This window comes from Sapajus apella, unplaced genomic scaffold (genome assembly GCF_009761245.1).
Source record: "Sapajus apella isolate SASKATOON/1434 unplaced genomic scaffold, GSC_monkey_1.0 scaffold121, whole genome shotgun sequence".
NCBI classification, from domain to species: domain Eukaryota; kingdom Metazoa; phylum Chordata; class Mammalia; order Primates; family Cebidae; genus Sapajus; species Sapajus apella.
In genome coordinates, this window is record NW_022437061.1 from 4,627,844 (window position 1) to 4,651,192 (window position 23,349).

Genomic DNA, 23,349 nt, shown 5'->3' on the forward strand with positions numbered 1-23,349 from the left:
AAATAAATTAATAAATAAATAAAGGAGTTAATGCACTAGAAGCTCTTGCCACAGGGCCTGGCGCAAAGTGAGCACTCAGTGACGTTAGTTATTATTGTCGTCAAGAGTGTTATTTTGAATAATGTAATTCTTTTCTATGACATGGTATCATATTGATGTTGAATTAACTGATCTTTTAGGTAATTCAGGGTAAATGGAATCACTTGTTTCAAGCAACAGAAATTCAACGGTATAATCTTTTGTCCCTTAAGTAATATGGTTTTATACTTGTAACATTTAGGAGAGAAAGAGGTAAAGTTCATGTTCTTGTAATATGAAAATTGAGCACAGGCAAACTTATAATACTATTTTTTTTTTTTTTTTTTTTTTTTTTTTTTTTTTTTTTTTTTTTTAGGAGCTGGAGCCTCACTTTGTCACCCAGGCTGGAGTGCAGTGGTGCAATATTGGTTCACTACAACCTCCGCCTCCTGGGTTCAAGCAATTCTCCTGCTTCAGCCCCCTGAGTAGCTGGGACTATAGGCACATGCCACCACACCTGGCTAATTTTTGTATTTTTATTAGAGATAGGGTTTCACCATGTTTGCCAGGATGGTCTTGATCTCCTGACATCATGATCCACCTGCCTTTGCCTCCCAAAGTGCTGGGATTACAGGCGTGAGCCACCGTGCCCGGCCTACAAGTACTGTTTTTTTATCCAGAGGTAAAGAAGAATCTCTTGATCTGTAAACTTGAGATCCTCTCTGCTAAATAGTTCCTGAAATTCACTGAGGCATTTTTAGGAAAATATTCCAAAGATGACACATAGAAAGAACTAATTATCTCTTCACAGTAGCATTTCTGGTGATATATATTTTTTAACTTTATAATCATGACTAATGAAAAACATACTGAGGAATTGAAGTGATGTTTGAGAGACATTGACACATTCTCTGACTTTTCTTTTGTGGTTGTGTAGGTGAAACAGGCATTGGCAAATCCACATTAATGGACACTTTGTTCAACACCAAATTTGAAAGTGACCCAGCTACTCACAATGAACCAGGTGTCCGGTTAAAAGCCAGAAGTTATGAGCTTCAGGAAAGCAATGTACGGCTGAAGTTAACCATCGTTGACACCGTGGGATTTGGAGACCAGATAAATAAAGATGACAGGTACATCTTGGGATTTTGTGGGGACATAAATGGATGAGGAGATAGCAGGATCCATTCCAGGTAAATTTTTTTTTTTTTTTTGAGTCGGAGTTTCGCTTGTTACCCAGGCTGGAATGCAATGGCACGATCTCGGCTCACCGCAACCTCCGCCTCCTGGGTTCAGGCAATTCTCCTGCCTCAGCCTCCTGAGTAGCTGGGATTACAGGCACGTGCCACCATGCCCAGCTAATTTTTTGTATTTTTAGTAGAGACGGGGTTTCACCATGTTGACCAGGGTGGTCTCGATCTCTTTACCTTGTGATCCACCCGCCTCGGCCTCCCAAAGTGCTGGGATTACAGGCGTGAGCCACCGCGCCTGGCCATTCCAGGTAAATTTAAAGGCCAAATGTTTTGGGGGTTCTTTAGTTGTGGGGGTTGGTCCTCTATTGCCTAAAAGATGTGACATTATTGTCCTCTGAGAATTTTTCTGAGAATGTTCTTCCTTGAGGTCAGAATCAGGTAACAAAATTGATCCCAGCTAGTAGGAGCAGAAAAGGGATTTATTAGAGGGACTAAATTAGCTTACAGCATTTTTCCAGAAAGGCCATGAAACCAAGTTTGGGGCTTTCCTACCAGGAAAAGCAATCTAGAGAAACACCCAGCCACCCCACAGAACAGTTTTAGCAGAAACCCCAGCCATCAACCACTTCATACTGCTTGGGGAGCCAGGACATTGGAGGGGAGGTCTCTAGAAGTTCCACCAAATCTGCCCCAGGTAACCAAATGCCTTCACCTTTGCTTGCTATATAATGATAAAATAGTATCTGAGTTTTTATAATGTACCCCATTTATAAAGCCAAGTAAGTTTGGGTCTTTACCATGAGTTGCTCTTTGCTCTTATCTGAGGGAAGTTTCAAATTCTTAAAATTTCCTGGCGTATAACCCATGTTAGTCTTAGTGTCAAGATTTTGTTCACATTCCTTCTTGAGCACCAATTCTGTTTATTAGTCTTAACCTCAGATGTCTTATGACTATTTTAAATAGTACATTCATTCTCAAAAAAAGTTTGAGAAAGTTAAAACTGTCCCAGGCCCAAAGGTGATTGTAGAATGGGGCTTCCAGAAATGTCTATTGCCTAGATACATTTTAACTATTCCTGATATAAATATGAGCACCACAGTAATGATAATGTTTAATTCATTCGTTAGCTGAGCACCAAGCTCTTTATTTTATCTATAGAGCACTTCAAATGCTCTTCAGCAGACATTGTCCTGTGATAACAGGAACAATTGTTAGATAGAGTGAGAAAGATTTTACTTTGCATCTGGCCAAAATAGACTATCTGTACATTGTGTTGGGGCAGGGGACAAGTTCGGCTCTGACACTACAGCTGCGCAGTTGCTCTTAATGTATGTCCGCAATTACAAGGAATGATGGAGAGGCCCCTGCCTGAAGGCTGTTTGTTATGCCAAGGACAGTAAAGGAAGAGAAAGCCCTGGTCATAAGGAAAGGGACACAGGTGCATTGTGGGAGCTGGGAAGAGAGCCAGGGGGTTCCAATCGTTGCATAGTCACAGAATACTCAGAGCAAGGCCTGTTCACCTCTCAGACAGGTATGGATTTTCTCCCTGGGGTTAGTAAAAATCTAACTTGCGCATTCCTTGTTTGGAAGAAGGCAACTGTGCTTTTTCAGGATCCCACCCCGCAGGAGTGAGAACCATCCTCCATGTAGCCTCTTGCTGAGATTCCCTGTGCTCTTCCAGCTCGCTGTGGTTGCCTCAGTGCTGGCACTCAATTTTTGCCTCTCCCCTGAGCTGGGACTTTCCCTCAGGCTGCTGGTGGGTTTTCACTCCCCAATCAGCACTCGGCAGCAAACAGCCAGGACAGTGCATATCCTCATATTTGCAGCTGGAGCCCTCCTTAAGAAATGATCTGACTCATTTGGGTCAAATAATAGTTTCCAAGGAGATTTAGAAGAGAGGAAGTGTGATATTAACCTAACCTAGATACCAAATATTTTTTTTTCCTCTGAAATTTCTTGAAAGCTATTGCATAACCTCTTTAAATGGCACTTAAAACTCTGTTACCCTGTACCTCAGAAGGTATTGTTGACACTGTTCACTGTGAAGCCAGATGACTTGTTCATAAATCGTTATTTGAACAGGTTCTGCTTCCCTCAAGAAATTGGAAGTGGGATATTCATTTCTGCATCAGTGTGTAACCATATGGGAAGGGGTGTGCTATTTCTCTATGCCCATGTTGATTTTTACCTATGTTGCGGATTAGGCAAGCTTTTCTGCCATAGAGGCAAGACTTCAAGAATGTCCCAGTTTGTTTACGTAGGCTTTGGACATGTCAGCATTCCCGCATTATTATCTGCCTCAGACCAGGCTAGCTAGAAGGAGGCAGGAAGAGAGATCTAGTAAGGTTTCCTGTTATGTTTAAAAGCACATTTCACTCTTTGTTATTAAAGGGCTTCCTTGTTTTGGCTGTTTGTACTTTTCAGTGGAGAAAGAAAGTGGTCTGGAGAAGAAGGGAAACCAAGTTTTGTTGTTCAACTGGAAATAGAGTAGTCTGACCCACACTGGGGTGATGGGAGGTGGGCTGACCATGGCATATCACTAGCTGTAATGATAGTCAGCCCTCGAAGGCAGAGATGGTTGAAATCCCCTGAGACAGAATCTTAACCTCACCAGATCTTTATCAGAGTTACAAAACAGTAGTGAGATGGACTGTTTGGCCTTTAAATTTTAAGTTTAATCAACTGTATGGTGGAGATAGTCAAGGGATAAGGAAAATTGGCTAACAGACAGCAAGATAAGAAAAAAACATGATAAATGTTTGGTCATATATAAAGTGAAGAGTCAGTCCCTGAATGATGGTGTTGGCCATTTTGCAAGAATGATCAGTGGGTAGGTTGGATGGATGAAAAATGTTGTCTAAAGTATGTTTTTCCATCAGTTTTAGGGTTAGTCTCTGTCATTTTAGTGTGTGTTTGTTTTATGGCTGGAGGTATATGAAGAAAAATGAGTGCTATGTAACAAGGAATATCTCCATGCCTTAAGAAATTTATGTGAGAACATAAGGACTAGATTGGATCTATCCTCCTGTCTTTCCTCTGATTGATATGGCTACAATCCGGGGAAGTTTGAATTGACCAAAAAGAATATAAATAAGTGTCAGTAGAAATGGAGCTAGCAAAAGGCAAAGATGGGATTAAGCTTCCTATCTTTCTGACTTTAGATGCAGAAGTGGAAAGGTTTTGGAGGAAGAGGCAGACAGTTCATCTCATCTATAGCATGATGATCATGAGGACTATAAAACCACTTGGCTGGCTTGAGTCTCAGCAAGAATAAACTATTTCATCAGCATAATTAAATATTTGACATAGGAAATAGTCATTTTGGTAAATTATTCTCCAGGAATGTATTTTCCTTTTAGTGATTAATAATGGTATGGAAGGTAAAGTAGATGGGATTTTGTATTGATTATGTGTGTGAGGTGAGAGTAGGAGGCTCCAGGTTGAATCCCAGGTTTCTGACTTGGCCAGTGGTGTGGGTGGTGGCGCATTCACCATGCTGAGGAATACGGGGAAAGTGTGGGTTTGAGGGCAGGATGAATAGATCCGTTTTTGACATTTAGTTGGAAGAGTGATTGAAAATATAGGATAAGCATTTGGGTGCATGGTTCTGAAGCTCAAAGGAAAGATCTGGGTTTGAGGTAGAGATTTATGACTTGTCATCAGATAGATGATGAGTGGAACACAGGAACGAGTGTGATTTTTCGAGAGGGAACACAGATTGAAAGGAAGGGAGATTGAATGATTGGCCAGGACTCTCTAGCAGGAACAGGCAGAAGGAGGCCTAAGATATTAGAGAACAAAGGATGTCTTGAATCCAGTGTGGAAACCATTCCTCACTGCAAAATGAGCGATGTCATGCCTCTCATTATCTTTGGAAGATCAGAATCAAAACCAGAGGCAAGAAGGGAAATTAATAGAAAGCAGAACCAGATTTGGACTACCACTGAGAGAAGGAGGTGCTAAGAGCTAAAAATCAGATACCGGGGAGGCAGGGGAGCAATTGCTGTGAGCTGCTTCTCTTACCCTTGGGGTTAAGAGGGTGCTATGGAAGAGCCCTAATCCCCAAATACCTGCCTCAGTGTCAGGAGACTGAAGGATCAGCCCCAGACTGAAAGGGCAAAGGGGATGGGTGGATCTCATTGGAGTGGCCTGCTCCACTTCCCTACTGGGCATGAGCCCATTAGCAGAACAGATACCAGAAGAGAAGTGGGTGAATGTAAAGTTCCTTTTTTTTTCTTTTTTAGTTTTTTTTAAAAAGTTTTCTAAAAAGTCAGGCTTGCTTCTATGGTATAGTATACTTCTGTACCATAGTATTCTATTTTATTATATTATTATGAAATAGTTATATTTTACTTTTACATGCCAGCCCTTTACATATATTACATGTATTGGCTCATCTATTTGTCACAGTAGCTCTCTAATAGAACTACTATTTTTGTCCCTGATTTACCTGTGAGGAAATTGAGACACAGAGAGGTTTACTGACTTGCTTAATTAAACCTTGAGCAGCTAGTAAGTTGTGCAGCTGTGTTATGGTTTTAGGCAGTTTGGATTGAATCCATGTTTCTAACCACCATCCTCTATAACTATCTCATTAAATATTATGTAATACATGCCTATATTTCAAGATCAGAAAATATAGAAGAATCTTATTGCTCATTCATTCTTTTTATTGGAATTTTGCCTATTATGATTTGGAACTTCATTATTGCTGAGGTACATTCTATCTTTTTTTTTAGAAAAAACCTCTAGAGATTTTGTCTACTCAAATTGAACCAGTAGATTGTGATAAAATCACCAAGGAAAAATATCAGAAAGCTTTTTATGACTGCTTTCAAGTTTGCTCATAAGTTTGTTGTTATTGTTTATTTTGGGGATGTTTGTTTTTCTTAGGATGTCTGCTGTCATTTTTATTACAAAAGATTTGTGGTTCCCTTTCAGGGGTTTCAGTTTAACTTATGGGTACAAGATTTGGGTGTTGAAAGGTTTTTCTTTTTCTTAAAACTTAAATCTTCAGAAAGGCAGTAAGTTTGGGAGAATTAACTCTTTGTATTCCTAATAGAACAGTCTCTTTGTTGCTAAAACAAACTTCTGAGTAGTCACTTTGGAGACCAGAAAGAATTAGTGGGTTTCCCACAATGACATACTACTTACTTTCTGGACATGTTGTTTATGGAATGTGTATTCCCAATATGCTATTAGTCATTGTATTTATGGTCAGTTAATAGAATCACACATCATTATCCAAAACAGATTTGAATGATTTGGTGAGAAGAGAGGGTTACAACGTTTACCTTTAAATGATGAAGATTTTGAGTTGAAAGGAATCTTAAAGATATAATAGTCTAGGCACATCAGTTCCTAGATGAAGTTATGAATCATGCACAGGGATATGGGAGCACAGAGAGCTCCTGTCTGGAGAAATAGGGCAGAAGACCAGGGAATAGCTCCCAGTAGGTGGTAGTGTCATATCCTGAACCACACACCAGTTTCATTTTGTGCACCAATGCCAATCAGTAGGGAGAGGCTGTCACAGTCACTTTTTTCAGATGGATTTTTGAGGGCCAGTTTTGGCCCAGCAGGAAAGAATGCCACAATCTCTTAGCAGTATCTTCCATGGATGCCCCCTGGGGGAGTGGCAGCATGCTCCACTACAACAAGCTCTGTTTTAGAGGATGATTGTTAGCCAGGAGAAGAGTAGGAAGAAGACAGATCCCGGCAGAGGGGCCAGTGTGAGCAAAGACACAGAGGAAATAAGGGCTTGACACGTTGGGGCTGCGACAAATGGTTGTATGTGGCTGGGACGGGAGGGTGAGCCTGGAGCGCTATTCAGGGATCAGGTGATGGAAGGCCTTGGACACCAAGGTAAGGGCTTGGGCTTTAGCCTTTAGGAAAGAGGAAGCCATTGTGACATTGAATGGAGGATTGTCTACACCAAACTGTGAAAGAGGTTTGAGACTGGAAACATGCTATTTCTGTGTTCTAGCTATAAGCCGATAGTAGAATATATTGACGCCCAATTCGAGGCCTACCTGCAAGAGGAACTGAAGATTAAACGATCTCTCTTCAACTACCATGACACAAGGATCCATGCCTGCCTCTACTTTATTGCCCCTACTGGACATTCACTAAAGTCCCTGGATCTGGTCACCATGAAAAAGCTGGACAGTAAGGTACTTGCTGCCACTCTGGTTATTATCTGCTCTCCTTTCAGATCTTCTTTATCCTAATGCCCCAATTTATTCTCTGTTTTCAGTGTGGTTTTTTTTTCCTGGATTACAGAAACATAGTGTTTGACAGCATGAGAAAAATGCTTCAAAACCTCTTGCCTGTTAGACAAAAATAAAATAAAACAAAACTAGCAAACAAAAAAAAAAACATTAAGTCACTTTCCAGGAGGTATTTTTAATTCTTAAATGGGAGGTGGAAATATAATTTCCAAATTTGTTTATTTTCTTTAAAAAAAAAAATCTTTCTCTAAAAGGTTTTTAGAGGTTTGGTTTTAATTCAAAGTTTAGAATGGAATAAAAGGTTAAATTTTTGTCTCTGTGATGATAATGGTCCATCTTCTTAGATTTTAAAACTGAACTGCACACACGTGTTCAAGTAAAGCAAAGTCTTCATTTCAGTGTGATCCCTGAGCTTGCCACGTTTATACCTTCTCTTTTTCACAACACGTGAAGGCTAAGAGACTGGTAAGTTTGATAAAATTTGGCACCTTACTATATAATTAATTAGACTTTCCATTTTAAAATAATAGAAGACAATACATTCTGAAACAAGGATCTAACAAATGGCAGTAAGAACAAGGACAAAACCAAGCCATGGATAGTATTTACTGCTAGATTCAAAACCCCTTTTGCATCCACAAAAAAGTCTTATCAGATGATAAAGCTCTTTAGAGGGCTCTTCTGGCTGTTGTTACTATGATTTTGTCTAAACAGCAACACTGATAAAGATGCTTTCTCTCCAGAGGGACAAAACATTGAGAGAGTGCTCAGAAGATCACCCTGTCCCCAAGGCCTCTGTCTGAACTGGCCTTTAAACGGCTGGAGAGGCTGAAGCCAAGCCAGACTCCTTCAGCTTACAGCATGCACAGACACAGTGGTTTACAGAAAAACCTAATGGCCTGGAAGGATCCTTGCAGCTAGAGTACTCTTCGGAAAATAAATAGAAACCCTCCTTCATCCCATTTGATTCCTCTGCAATTCAACCCCTGGGAGCTGTGCTGTTAGCCATGATAGTGGAGAGAGTGTAATATTGGGGTTCAGGGTGCCCTCAGCTCCCCTGAGAGGATGTTTCTCCAGGTTCTTGGTCTCCTGCCCTCTCAAGAATGAGAGAGGGGACCACGGTGCAGTGCGCAGTAAATGCCAGACTCAAAAGTGTTTGTAGGAAGTGATTTATTTAAAGAGAGAGAGAAACAGGAGAAGGAGAGAGAAAGAAACAGCTAACTCTCACATTGAGTAAGAGAATCCAGAAAGATGGAATCCAGGAGAGGAAAGCAGCTTCCACAAGAGTGTTAGGGAATAGAGAGAGATGGAGTTTAGGAGAAGACAGGCTTCCATGAGAGTGTGGAAAGAGACCCCAGAGGGGAAATCCAGGAGAGAGACAGCGTCCGTGAAGGGAGTGTAGGGAGTGTTCGTGGAAGGGAACCCAAACATGGAGTCTGAAGGGGTGTGGAAGAAGGGGACTTTCAACTTGGGAAGAACCCCCACCTCCTCTGAGACCCCAGGCCAACGAAAGGAATTCCTTAGAACTTCCGCTGGAGTGATTGACTCTTAATTTATTCCCACGCCCAAGAAATTTAAACATAAACTGCTAAATCTCCTGGATGGAGAGAGAAGGGAGGGGGGCATGGCGCTGGGAAATTCTTGCCCTTAAAACTATGCCCCACTGTGTTCCCAGAAAGACAACACATTCCCTCAAGATCATGGGCAGTGAGGGCCACTTCTGGGTCTGTCATGTCTTTGGAAGCAGGGCCGCCCCCCACCCCACCTCCGTTCTTGAGAGTGCCTCATTCTTCATAGACATTCTGAAGGAAGTAGAGTGAGGAGGATTCCTAACTGAGGGCTGAGTATGCAGACACAGCTGGATAATATCCAACACTATGATTATGTTTAGTAGGGTTCATTGAAAAAGGAAAAGAAAAAGGCAAAACAGGCACAACTAATGAAAGCAAACAACCAACCATAAAGCAAGTTAAAACTATCAAAGGAGTGATATTGTTGGTGAGTTGGAGAGCTAGCTATCGTCTGAAAATGATAATATCAAAATTTTATTTATACAAGTAAAGGGAAGGGTTAAGCAAATATATGGTCATTTCAGAAAAGACTTTCAAGCTCCTGCCAATGAGGAAAAAGAGGTTTTAAAACTAAATTGCTCGATTTCTCTATCTCCTCTGATTAGTTTGGCCGAGAAAGAGTGAATCTCTGCCATTTTGTCTGTGTTGACATTCATTATATACTAAATGTGTATAGAAGATAGCCAATAAGATCAATAGAAAGTTTCTTATTCCTCCAGTCCTGATCCAAACATTGCCCCCACCATCAATGATGTTTTTCTTAGTCTGCAGCTTGCTGGAGGAAGTCCAAGCATGGTGAGCTTAGGAGCAGGTTGAGGAATAGGTTGAAGAATAGGTCTTTCTGTCAGCATGTCATCTCATTCTGGTTTATCAGAATTTGTAATTTGGCCTTTGGATAAAAGGAGATGCAAGGGCATGCAGATGTGACCCGACCACGTCCCTAAAGACTCTGTTCACTGGCTAGGACAGCTTCCTTGCCAAGTCTGTTCTCTCTCACCTGCGCCGGATAAAGAGCATTGTTCTATATATCGGATGTCAGTAATGTCTTATTGAAACCTCTTTTTCTACAGGGAGTAGGGGGAAGTTAATCTTAAAATGTGAATTTAAGAGATGTGTTCTGTGCACAGGGCTGGGGGCAGCCGGGAAAAGAACGTCCGCATTGGACATTCCAAACTTGCGCTCTAGGGTATCCTTTCTGGGCTTTCTGCCACAAATGTGAAATTCGGAGTTCTCCCCTGTTCTTTGAAACCGATGCTGTGAAAGTGAGCCTTGCCTTTGGCGCTCGGTTTTATTCTGGCAGGAAGGAGTAATTTGATAGAAGCTGATTTTCAAAAGAATTAGTTGGTGTGATTTTCAAAAATTTTACAGTGGGTGAAACCCTTTTGTTTTGGTTACAACTTAGGTTCTCCTCTCCTAGCAATTTTCAGGTCATCAGAAGAAAGAAAGGATGTTGCACTGCATAGAACTGAATACTCCACTGCTCTAACAAAAACTCGGTTATTACACTGTTAGGGTGTGCAAAAATCAAGAGCCTAAAGTAGATGGGAGGGTCTGAAAGGAGTGTTTCGTCATTCAAAGAATAGGCTCCTTTGTTATCATTATTTGTCGTAGAATAGTAACACTTCCTTTATTCTGTAAAGAAAAATGAGGCAGCACAGGAGAGGAAATTACAAGCATACTTTCAGCGCAGGATGGGAGGAAGTAAAAGTGTTTGAATATGGAACTAAAAGTTTATCTCAGGTCTTAATTTTTCACCTAGGTGGAAAGTCTGATTCCCATTATCATCTCTACTTTAAAAAAAATTGGAGGTTCATAGTAGGTTTGTATATTTATGGGGTACATGAGATGTTTTGATACAGGCATGAAACATGTTTGTTTTGTATGGTGAGGTTATGCACATTTTATTTGTTTGCTGTTTTATTCACTTGTCTGTTTTTCTTACGTTGGAATAGTGTAAAAATGGACATGTCTGTTTTGCAGGTGAACATCATCCCAATAATTGCGAAAGCTGACACCATTGCCAAGAATGAGCTGCACAAATTCAAGAGCAAGATCATGAGTGAACTAGTCAGCAATGGGGTCCAGATATATCAGTTCCCCACTGATGAGGAAACAGTGGCAGAGATTAACGCAACAATGAGTGTAAGTCCTCAAGTCAAATGGGAACAAGTGACTTTTATGAACGCCTGTCTTACTAGCAGCTCTGTAGAGTGGCTGGAGCACTGGGCTGACTAGGAACCTGATGACTTCAGGTCTAGTCCAGCTTTGCCACCACTTCAAGTCGTTTAACCAGTCTGCTCTTCAGTTTCTCCATCTGTCAAATGGGAGCATTAGACAAGATGATCTCAGATTTCCTTCCCACTCAAACAATTATGATTTCTACAGCAAATCTTGTGAGAAGGAAATGCCAGCCTAGCACCAGTTCACAAAAAGCAGCTCAAAGGAAATAGATCTGTGCTTGTTTCCACCAATCTTGGCAGAAATATGTCGGCTTTTCCCAATTTTGTTCTGGTGATTGGATCCTGCCCTTCCCTCCTTTCTATTTTTCCTACCCTTTTCTGAATCATTAGGTAACTGGCAGTTGATACAATTTCCACATCACAGAGAGGAACTAGTCAGGAGATAAATGATTAAAGCAACAGTGGTTCTCTGTGTGTTTGTCATCTAATCCCTCCTGGTGAGTCTCCATCCTGCCGGTAGATGCTCAAGTCTGTTTCACTGCTCTTTTGTGTGTCTTTTTTTTTTTTTTTGAGACGGAGTTTCGCTCTTGTTACCCAGGCTGGAGTGCAATGGCGCCATCTCGGCTCACTGCAACCTCCGCCTCCTGGGTTCAAGCAATTCTCCTGCCTCAGCCTCCCAAGTAGTTGGGACTACAGGTGCACAGCACCATGCCCAGCTAATTTTTGTATTTTTTAGTAGAGACGGGGCTTCACCATGTTGATGAGGATGGTCTCGATCTCTTGACCTCGTGATCCACCCGCCTCGGCCTCCCAAAGTGCTGGGATTATAGGCATGAGCCACCGCGCCTGGCCCCTCTTTTGTGTGCCTCACAGCCCATAGCTCAGCTGTGAGCTGCAGCGATTCTACACATCTTTTTTTTTCTTTTGGGAGTGCATAACATCCATGAAAGCCTCATGCTTTGCATATAGTGGATGCCCAGTGATGACTGTTGGAATTCAAAGTAGTAAAGGCTCTGGAATCCCTGAAAGAATCTGAAAAGCAGGTTCTTCCCAGGAAATAGGCATGATGAGGTATGAAAGGAAGGTTGCCACAAGGGGGAATGACTAGACTTGTGCAAAAGAACCCAAATGAATGGGCAAAAGATCAACAGGGGGTTTTGGTCCCATTACGAAGTAAATGTTTAACTAGGAGAGCCATTGAGGTAAAAGACACACCTTACTTCTTGGGAAGCAGTGAGTCGTCAGTGGTTGGTAGACATCAGACCCTGTTTCAGTCCACTTGGAAGAGATACTGTAGCAGGAATTCTTAAGCAGGATTGAACTGTATAATAGGCAAGATCTCTTCCACCTCTAAAATTCTCTGGTTGTGGGTATTGAGAGATAATAATAATAATAATAGGACCTGATATTTTTCACATTTCTGGAGCATTTACTATGTACCAGCCACTGTTCAAGACTTTCCATTTAATCCTCACAACAGTTGCATAGGTAGGTACTGTTTTTATTCCTTCCTCATATGTGAGGAGACTGTAGGATTGCACAGGTGTCAGTAGTGGAGGTAGGATATGAACCCAGGCTTTGGCTTGTCAGGCGTACACTCTCACCCTGTATACTACCACCCACGCAGAGCAATGTGCAGTCAGCCCTCTGCATCCATCAATTTGACAACCATGGATCAAAGATTTTTGGGAAAAAATAATTTTAAAAAACCACGCAACAATAAAAACAATAATACAATCAATCAATCAATCAATCAATGGCCAGGCAGAGTGGCTCACACCTATAATCCCAGCACTTTGGGAGGCTGAGGAGGGAGGATCACTTGAGATCAGGAGCTTAAGACCAGCCTGGTTAACATAGCAAGAAAAATTAAAAATTAAAATAGTATGATAACTAATATAGCATTTACATTGTCTGAGGCATTATAAGTAATCTGGAGATGATTTAAAGTATACAGGAGGATGTGCATAGGTTATTTGCAAATACTGTACCATTTTATATAGATTTCAGTGTCCATGGACAGTCCTAGAACCAGTACCCTGTGGATACTGTGGGAGGTCTATAATTTTTTATAGCAAGGTCAAAATCTCAAACTGAGATGGCACTCCTTTATTTTGCTGTAGAACTGTAATTTGGGATGTCAGTGTGGGATTCAGGAAGTATCATGAATGAATGTTATGTAATTTTTCTTTATATTCCTAAATAATTTTCATTATTTTATAGTCATGGAACTATATCTGTGTTAAACTTATTGGAAAGAAAATACCCAAGAATTTTCGCTCTTTTTCTCTCTTTATCAGATTCATAGAACTGAATCTCTGACGTTCCAAATTAATCCTGCTCTTTAAAGAAATTTTCTTTTAGGCTCTTCATTACAAACACTGTTGCTGATGAAATTCCATATGATGTGTAGAAATATGAGGAAAACAGATTCTGCTGGCAGTCCCTTTTGTTACATTTGCGTGGAAAAATTTCCTTGGTCCCATTACACCAAAATGTTGTCCAGAAAGGTCCTGTTGCTCCTCAACTTCAGGGGACACAATAGTGTTCAAGTCTGAAACTCAGACTTGTTTGAGAAAGAGAATGTGCTTTCTTTCCTTCTTCCAGAGTGTGAGATGAACTAGCAAATGTCAGTATCTTGAGTACCTGACAAAATGCTACATGGGCAACCTGAGCCAATGATTATGTCAAGTTCTCTGTAGGAGAGGAATTGGTTTGAAAACATTCTCTTCTTTCTCACTGTGTCTGTCGTGGAAGAATGCTGGATCAAGGAACTCTAAATAATAATTATTGCAGCAGCTATTTTAAATCTTATTCTTACATGCTGTTAGAAAAAGTATAGGATTATTATTTCCTCTCCCACTCAGAATGCAGCCATAACTATGAAATAAACCGATGTGAAAGAGTCAGTTGTCTTGGACACCATCTCTACTTCAGATGAATCTGGGTGCTAGCTTGAGCTAATAATTTGGGCTAAAGTGTGTTTCTGACTTGGAATTTGTACAGTCAACTGCCTAAAGCAGTGCTGTTCAAATATAACTATAATGTGAGATATATAAGTATTTAAAATTTTTCTAGTAGCCTGCTTAAAAAAGTAAAAATAAATGCGAAATTAATTTTAAGGACTTAACCCAGTATGTTTCCAAATAAAATTTCAACATGTAATCAATATAAAAATTATTAGATATTTTAATAGTAGGTCTTTGAGATCCAATCTGTATTTTACAAGGACAGCGTATCTCATTTTGGACTGAATTTTCACCAAAAATACTTTGTCTGTATTTACATTTTATACAATTCATAGCTAAAAAGGTAAATTTGCATACCCAGGTTTCTCCTCACATACCTTAAGGTTTTTCAATATGAAATAAGTACCAAAAAGATACTTTATCTTTTAATCTTTCCACCCACCTTGCCATCTTCCTTGGTCTTCTTTTTCAGAAGATTCGAGTTTGAAGCAAAGTGGAATGCAGTTTTGCCAAAACAATAAAGTTGTATTTAGTGAAAAAGTATTTTATATGGCTTCCATTTTAAATTTAGATGTAAACTAATGAAAAGTTAGATATTCAGTTTCTTGGTCCTATAAGCTGTATTTCAAGTGCTCAGCAGCCACATATAGTTAGCAGCTACTGCATCGGCTAGCATAAGTCTAAAGCTTACTTTGTAGTTGCAAAGACTCATAGTTTTCTCTGAATTGCTTACTCAGTGTTTGGTTGCAAGTGGGTTTGGGATATGTGACACTCACCCACCAAACTGCAGCCTTCCTGTTCCAGCACTCCCTACCTTTTCCCTTGTTATCAAGTAGAGGCCTGCAGAAGGAGGAAGACAATAGAGACTGGTGGAAACCAGTCTGTCAGAGCAGGGGGAAGGTAACTGTTCTCTGTCCTTTTGCTTGGCAGGTCCATCTCCCATTTGCAGTGGTTGGCAGCACTGAAGAGGTGAAGATTGGCAACAAGATGGCAAAGGCCAGGCAGTACCCTTGGGGTGTGGTGCAGGGTATGTGCCCAGCATGGGAGATGGAGTCTTCACACTTAGCCACCATATGAATGGTCGTGTTTCTTCACTTCCCATCTTGTTTAGGGAGGTCCTCAACAGTGGGCTGGCAGCGGGAGGCAGTGGTGGGGCTCCACACGTGGCAATTGTGGAGGTAAGGGAGAAAGAAAAGTAATCAGGTAGATGGGCAAATGAGAGAAGTGGCTGCCAAGCCGCTGAGGTAGCCGCTCAAGGATGCTGGGTTGTGTACAGAATTTATATGAAGTCCTGATTGAAAAATAGTTCTTCCCTAGGAGTTGGAACTCATTTCACCAGCTAAGTATTAAAAAGTGGCAAAAGTTTCTTGCAAACAGCAGGGTACTTTTTTCTCCATCAACTATGAAAAAAGTGTCTTCTAATAAAATGTTACTTTAGTAAACCTGAGACTTATGAGAATATTTGACCTATATTTGGCACTCTGGGACGTGACCACAGTCTAACCTGAAAGCTTGTCAGATGTGTCACTTTGAAGGGCAAGGACTCTGTGACCTACCCTTGTGTTGTCAAGGAGGACATCTAGTGCTGTGGATTAAGCAGGATGGCACAGAAAGTTCTTCATTGGTTTAAGTTGTATCAGTCCTCCTTTTCCTCTGTTTTAAATAAAGGCAATAAGAAAGAGTACCTTCGAGGTCCCTGGGAAAAATACAAATTTTCTTACCAATTTCTCTACAATAAGAAAACTGCTTTCAGGCCGGGCGCGGTGGCTCAAGCCTGTAATACCAGCACTGTGGGAGGCCGAGGTGGGTGGATCACGAGGTCAAGAGATCGAGACCATCCTGGTCAACAGGGTGAAACCCCGTCTCTACTAAAAATACAAAAAAATTAGCTGGGCATGGTGGCGCGTGCCTGTAATCCCAGCGACTCAGGAGGCTGGGGCAGGAGAATTGCCTGAACCCGGGAGGCGGAGGTTGCGGTGAGCCGAGATCGTGCCATTGCCTGGGTAACAAGAGCGAAACTCCATCTAAAAAAAAAAAAAGAAAACTGCTTTCTTCTCAGTGTTGATAAAATTAAATGAAATGGCATGTAGAAGTGCCCCTGCACAGTTATAGACAGCATGGAGTGGAACAAATTTCTGGCATTTGAATCTAGATTCTGCTACCTCTCTTTGGGAGGTCATCTTGCTCACCAAGCTTCTGCATCTGCAAAGCAAGAGTCATGGCATCTACTTGGCAGAGTTATTATGAGGGGTAAAGACGATATTTGTTTTCAAGCTCCTCCCCCTGTGCACTGCGCTGAGTAGGCACTCGGCAGTCAGCGTTGTCATCAATGTTATGGTCAATGTTGTCAGAAATCTTGTCTTCGTCAGGAATGTAAAGTGAATCCAGTAAAGGATTTTCAGGTGGCCTTGATACCCGAGAGATTTCAGGAGTGATGGTAATAACATCTGGAAACATCACTCCAGATATTTCAGTGACATCATTGCTGATCCCACTTCCTCCATTTCCCTCATCTCTTATAGTTGAGAATGAAAATCATTGTGATTTTGTGAAACTTCGAGAGATGCTGATCCGGGTGAACATGGAGGACTTGCGAGAGCAGACTCACACCCGCCACTACGAACTGTACCGGCGCTGTAAGCTTGAAGAGATGGGGTTCAAGGACACTGACCCTGACAGCAAACCCTTCAGGTATGAGGGCACCTGGCAATCAGGTGTCTCCCAGACAGTGGTGAGAATGGCATGTTGGCACATCACAGAAATGCTTGCTGGATTGAGATGGTGATGATGGAAGGATACGGTGGGTAGAGATTAATAGCATTGCGATAACTGCTTTATTTGCATGATCTCAACTATCTTATCTAGTTGGTGTCATTATTATCATCCACATTTTATAGATGAGGAAACTAAAGCACTGAAAGTGTAAACAAAGTGCCCATGGTCCTCCAGGTAGTGAACGATGGTATGGTGTTGAGCTCTTGCCATCTGGGTCCTGAGCCCAGGTTTCTACCTGTTCTATTGCAGAGATACAGAGCCTGGTCGATGCATTTACAAAGGTGTGGCTGCTGATTACAGTTTGCCCCATTCATTTTTGCAAGACAGCTTTAACTCCTAAGGCTTTTACTTTTTCAAGCGCCTTTACTGATAGCTTTCAGTGGTTCAATAAAATTCTAACAACAGAGAATCAGTAGGAAAGGGAATAGCTTTTAGGAGATTTATATATTTTCTTGTATCACTGATGGATGGAGATGCAAAATGTGAAGGGGAAAAGTGGATGTAGAATCAAATATTTTAGGTTCTACAGGCCAAATGCTCTCTGTCACAGCTATTCAGTTCTGCCCTGTCAGAAGCCAGTGGTAGGGGTAGGGTTGGCAGGGCCAGGGTGCTGTTGCCCACACTGTGGTGAGTCGTGGGGATGGTTTTGGGTACAGGTGGGGGGTGACGCTGCCAGGTCAGGTTTACCACCTCCTGGTCGAGGAGAGGATTGTCCAGACGGTGCCTGAGCAGTTTCTTTTCTTTTTTTTTTTTTTAAATTGTACTTTAGGTTCTGGGGTACATGTGCAGATCATGCAGGATTGTTGCATAGGTACACACATGGCAATGTGGTTTGCTGCCTCCACCCACTCCCCCCAGCAGTTTCTGAATGAGGATTTGAATTGAGGTGGCGTGAGGTGTGTCTGGACTCTGTGCCTTTACAAATAAAACCTGTTTTTCTCCTCTTTGATGGCTAGCCCTACAACACACTCTGATGTCTAGAAGCTGGCTGACTGTGGAACCCGAGGCAGCCTGTGCACAGCAGATTCTGTCCCTGTGGGTCTGTAGGAGGGAGTTTATTTTCCTGTAATTGCTTTAGGGATAGTTTAGGAATGCCTGGGCTGGTCACCTGGCACTGTGCTACTGAGTTCCAGGAACATGTGTGTGCAGTGAGAACAAATGAAGAACCCAGACAAGGGGCTTCTAACCAAGAAATTAACTTCTAGCTAACATTGCATCATTCATTTCTGCCCTAAGGGCTTGCAAAACTGACCATCTCCAACCATGTGAAAGTCACTTTCTGAGGCAAGGTGTAGAATACCTTTTTGTGTACACAGGTTTAGCTAATTGAACCTTGAAATGCATTTACCAGAAAATAGTCCTTACAAAGTCAAGTCCACTTTATGGTTACTAAACCTGATAAAATGGTTTCTCTGTGGGATAGGCTGTCTTCAGTTTTACATTAAGTATTTGTGTTCATGGAAAGAGATAAGGAACAAAAGGAACTGCCATAAAATTGAATTCATTTTCCCCTCGCCTTCATTCAGATCCAGACAGAGTACTGGGCTAGGAGTCAGGGGTTTGAGTTCAGTTCTTCGTCCTGCTATGTTACAAATCCTTAACCCATCTGGGCCTGAGTTCTTCATCTGTGACATGAGGAGCTGAGCCAGATCAGGGAATAATCAGATCTAGTAAAAAAAACATTTTTTTCTATAATGGGTGAGATAGTAAATATTTTAGGTTCTGCAGGCCGAGTGGTCCCTGTCACAACGATTCAGTTTTGCCCTTGTCGTTTGAATGCAGTCATAGACCATACATAAATGAATGGGTGTGGCTGTGTTCCAGTAAAACTTCATTTACAAAAACAGATGGGGGGCCAGATTTGGTCCTCAGGCTCTAGTTTGCCAACCCCTAGACAAGATTATAACTTGGAGCCTGTGAAGTGCCTGCAAAAGTTAGAATGCGTGTTACTGTTTCTTGAGTTTGTTAGACGTCATTTACCTTTCAAAATGTTTTACTTCTCAAAATGTTAAGAGCCTTTGGATAGTTGTGTTTCTTTCAACTCAGGAATTTGTGGAATCTGAAGAGTCTGTGATGCTGCCCTTAGCTATTTAAACCACCAGGAAGGGCCCAGTGGCCTAAGTCTGCCTACCGGGACAGGCAAGACCAAGTCCTTCCATCATCTTGACTGGGTTCCTTAGTTCTCTGGGATGATGAGGATTTCCTGCTGCCACAGACATGCAGCCCACTAAGTTGTCTGTGTAGCTGGCATTTTAATTAAGGCATCTCCTGCAAGCCTAGAGTAACTGCCCACCAGGAGGAGGTGGAGCTGGGCAGGCCAAGCAGGGCTTCTGCAAGGGAGAGCAGCTGGGCCAGGTTACTACTTTGGCCTTCCTGCTTCAGGGGCTTCAGGATTGGTGGGGGACGTCACTGAGGCTGCCTGATGCTTAGAGAGCATGCTTTATCCGTATCTCCTCTCCCCATTTGGATCCATTTCCACTGGTCTGAGTTAGTTTTTGATGATGGAAAGGGAAGATGCGTATATATATATATAAATACATTACCAAGGCCTTTACTTATTTCCATATTAAGAAATTCAGAAAAAAAGTAGACCTTCTAAAAATAAATACCTTCTAACATCTTGATAACTGGGACCAGGTTTTCCATTTCAACTGGAAACAGTTTCTCCTCTTAGACCACTTGATGTCCTTCCTGGTTTAGGGAAGATCACCTGGTAGCAAACATTGGCTTTGAAGCACACGTCTTGGTAAATAGTGATATGAAATGAATTTGATTTTCCTTTTCTTGGAAACTACTACCTTTCAAAGGGCTTACAGCCTTTCTCTTTGAAGGATTTTGGGTGCCCTCAACACTTCCTGTGCATCTGAGACCACATTGAGGGAAGGATGGAGTAAGGTGACTGTTTGGAGGATGACAGAATTAAGGAAAAGCAGAGGCCACAGTTGATTTAAGTGATTTTCCAGAATTTCATCTGCAAAGTCACCATTCCTAGATGTGCTTGAAAGATGGTTCTTCCATGTGAATTTAGGCTGAGCTTGGAGGAGTGTAAGTCAAGGGCTTAAGGCTTTATTACATTCTCAAAGCACAGCATTTCTGCATGGTGGGCAGTGAAGTTCATCCTTCCCGGTGAGCACCCTTGTTCACCATTTGTCCTCTGGGCCCCACTGTGTTTACAGTACATGTTTATAAAACAGAGAGTGACCTCTAAGGCCAAATCTAGTTAAGAGGCAGCTGCCACTGTATATGTTACACAGTGTGAGGCAAAAGAAGGAGCAGGGCGTGCACAGAGATGCTGTATTCAAGCCTTGGCAGCACACCATGGCAGTAAAGCTAGTGGAGCCGTCCCTGGTTTTCCTTTAAACCTGCCTGCATTCAGACTTTGTGTCTTTATTGTCTCATGGCAGAATACATATGTAGCCAGGCATTCATCTGCTCTTTCCCAACCCATCTTTCCTATCTGTCCCCTGCACACGCCCAGCTGATGCCCTGAAGCCTTGAAACTCATGCTTCCAGCACCCAGAGCACCCATGCCTTCCCTGGACCCAGGCCTCTCCTTCCTTCAGACCCCAGCCCCTTTCTGGCTGGCGTTACAGGGTAGAAGAGGAGATGTCACGTGCCTCCCATGAGCCACTCCCTGCTTCCTTTCTCCTGAGATGCTGCAGTGCTTTTCCTAATAGTACCTGCCCAAGCTGCTCCCTTCTCACCTCAGACCACCACCATCTCCTTGCTTTGCCCTGTTCATCTCACACCAAGCACTCAGTTACCACCATTTTCTCCAAGGCCAACAAGGTCCAGGCCCAGGAGACTCATTTGTTTGTAGGAGTGGCTGGGCCTCTGTGCACCAGCCATGCAGTGCAGAGGGTAGAGTTCTGATCTGAGCAAGGCAGCCCGGGCTCAGTCCTAGCTCTGTCACTTCTTTGTGGTGTGACCTGGTCAGATTACCTGTGTGTCCAGGTTTCTCCATCTATAAAGTGGGAGGTGATGGTAATGCCCACCGTATTGGGTTGTTGTAAGGATTAAATTAATTCACACGTGTATTGCTCCACAAATGCAGGTGTAGTGATGATCATACTCTGGCATGCCCTCCACTAAATGGTTTTAGATGAGAACAGAGAGAGAATCGTCCTGTGTGAATCACTAGAATGAAGGATGAACTGAAGTGTCTGTGTTTATTTTCTCTTCCCTTCACTTCCACAAGCAAAACCTGCCTCTCCCAAGGGCTGTTAAGAGGAAATTACAAGATAAAATCCTCAATTTCAAATCAGCCTAAAACCTTGTGAAAAAAGTTACAGATTTCTCACTTAGAAAAAGTTGTTAATAACTGTAATTAAAAATTAAGTTTGAAGGGCTAAAAGTTGCAAAAGATACCACTTGAGGGATGGGCACAGTGGCTCAACCTGGGAGGCTGAGGTAGGAGGATTGGTTGAGCTCAGGAATTTAAAACCAGCCGGGGCAACATAGGGAGGCTTCATCTCAACAACAAAAATCAGCTGAGCCTGGTGGCACGTTCCTGTGTTTGGTCCCAGCTACTCGAGAGGCTCAAGTAGGAGGAGCACGTGAGCCCAGGAGTTTGAGGGCACGGTGAGCTGTGGTCCTGCTCCTGCACTCCAGCCTGAGTGCGACAGTAGAAGCCTGTCTCAAAAAAAAATAATTATATGTATGCCTGCCTGAGTGGCTCCTTAGGCTTTGTATAAAGAGATATAATCACTTTGGATATCTGTACTGGATATGAGCCAGTTAGGTAGAGCCAGTTCCTTCTGAGCTGGTGTTCAGTGACTGGAAATACTAGTGAGGGTTTCTGGAATCTCTAGTGGACAACTCAACTGGCAGAGGTGTCTGGGAATATGATTCTGTGGATGCTGTGGTTATTCTAAGTTATTTATAAGTAACTAATTACAGTTATGATTTCTTGGGGTAAAGTTTGATGGCTTCTTTCATATGATCCTGATCATTGTTTACAGTGTCAGTGTTCAAAAGCTGGCTCACGGGGCTGGGGTGCAGTGGCTCACGCCTGTAATCCCAGCACTTTGAGAGGCCGAGGCAGGTGGATCACGAGGTCAGGAGATCGGGATCATCCTGGCCAACATGGTGAAACCCTGTCTCTACTAAAAGTACAAAAATTAGGTGGGTGTGGTGGCACTCGCCTGTAGTCCCAGCTACTCAGGAGGCTGAGGCAGGAGAATCGCTTAAAAAACGGGGAGGCAGAGGTTGCAGTGAACTGAAATCGGGCCACTGCACTCCAGCCTGGTGACCCAGCGAGACCCCGTCTCAAAAAAAAAAAAAAAAAGCTGGCGGCAAGCTGGCTCACTTCCTAGGACACAACGATACAAGAAATGGCATTTGTTGAGCCCATTTGCCTGCTGTGGCCCAGGGTGTCAAAATTTCTTCCAGACTCATGTCAAGGTAATCTTGTCAATGGCACTGTTGCTACTTAGGCTTTCTCTGGGACTAGGTTTTCCAGCCTTAAACTGCAAGCTTCATTATAAAAAGCATTTTCTGTTATGATCCAGCATACACATTTCACGTAGTAATGCCTGCTCTTAAACTTTTTAACATACTGGTTAAGACCCACAATTGAGTTGTGATTCATATTTTCAAAATATATATCCAGAAACTGGAGCTCATGGTTGGGACTGGATAAGGCAGAGTCATTTAGTGAATTCTCAGCATTTAGGGTAGCATTACCCAAAGCACATTCTGTCAGTAAATTGCTTAGTTTCCGTGATCGGACAAATTTGGAGAGCTCTAAGACAATCAAATTAAACAGATTCTTTTACTGAAGGGCTTCTCAGAGCATTTAAGACAAGCAGTAGTTAGCAAACTCGTTATATCAAATCACCTGGGAAGCATTTAAAACTAGACTGTTTTGCCTTACCAGACATCCTGAATCAGCCTCTTCAGGACTGAGCTTAGGACTCTGTATTTAAGAAAGTGCACGCAACAAAACGTGCCCAGTGCCCCTGCTGTGCGGCCAGGGTTGAGATCCATGCACTGTGAATCTCCTAAAAGGAGAGTAGGGCAGCATTTTCCCTTCCATCTTTTGACTTTGGAGCCCCTCTTTTGGAGATCCTTTCTTGAAATCGGTGGGCTCTGGAATACATTTTGAGTAGTGATTCCATCAAAGTTTCCACTGTTTGTTAGAAAGAAGAGGGAGATGTATTCATTACCCTAATATCACCAAAAATTGTGTTTTCTATAAAATTTCATAGGAGGGATAAGTCATCCTCTGCCTTTGGTAAATCTGACCCAGATAATAGTGATAAATAGTTTATTATAATCTAATACACAAAATAAAATTCATGAATTATTTTATAGTTCTGTTATCAAAACACTTTATATCTCCATTGCTATAGATCTTAAACTGGAAATCCAACTATTGCTATTAATAGTAGCCAGCACTAACACTGGCCAAA

The 23,349-nt window shown here is 42.1% G+C and overlaps 1 protein-coding gene across 13 annotated transcripts in view; it reads left to right on the forward strand.

Moving 5' to 3' along the window:
- Nucleotides 1–23,349, forward strand: part of SEPTIN11 (septin 11) — an 89,778-nt gene that overhangs the window by 53,492 nt on the left and 12,937 nt on the right. For all 13 annotated transcript variants that reach the window (XR_004263704.1, XR_004263705.1, XM_032261080.1 and 10 more), the window contains exons 3-7: nt 956–1,151; nt 7,198–7,384; nt 10,993–11,154; nt 15,092–15,188; nt 16,684–16,852. Coding sequence is in view for 11 of the 13 variants with exons in the window: in XM_032261080.1 (XP_032116971.1) it covers nt 956–1,151; nt 7,198–7,384; nt 10,993–11,154; nt 15,092–15,188; nt 16,684–16,852 (811 nt within the window). In the remaining 2 variants the exon portion in view is untranslated. The remainder of the gene's footprint in view (nt 1–955; nt 1,152–7,197; nt 7,385–10,992; nt 11,155–15,091; nt 15,189–16,683; nt 16,853–23,349) is intronic.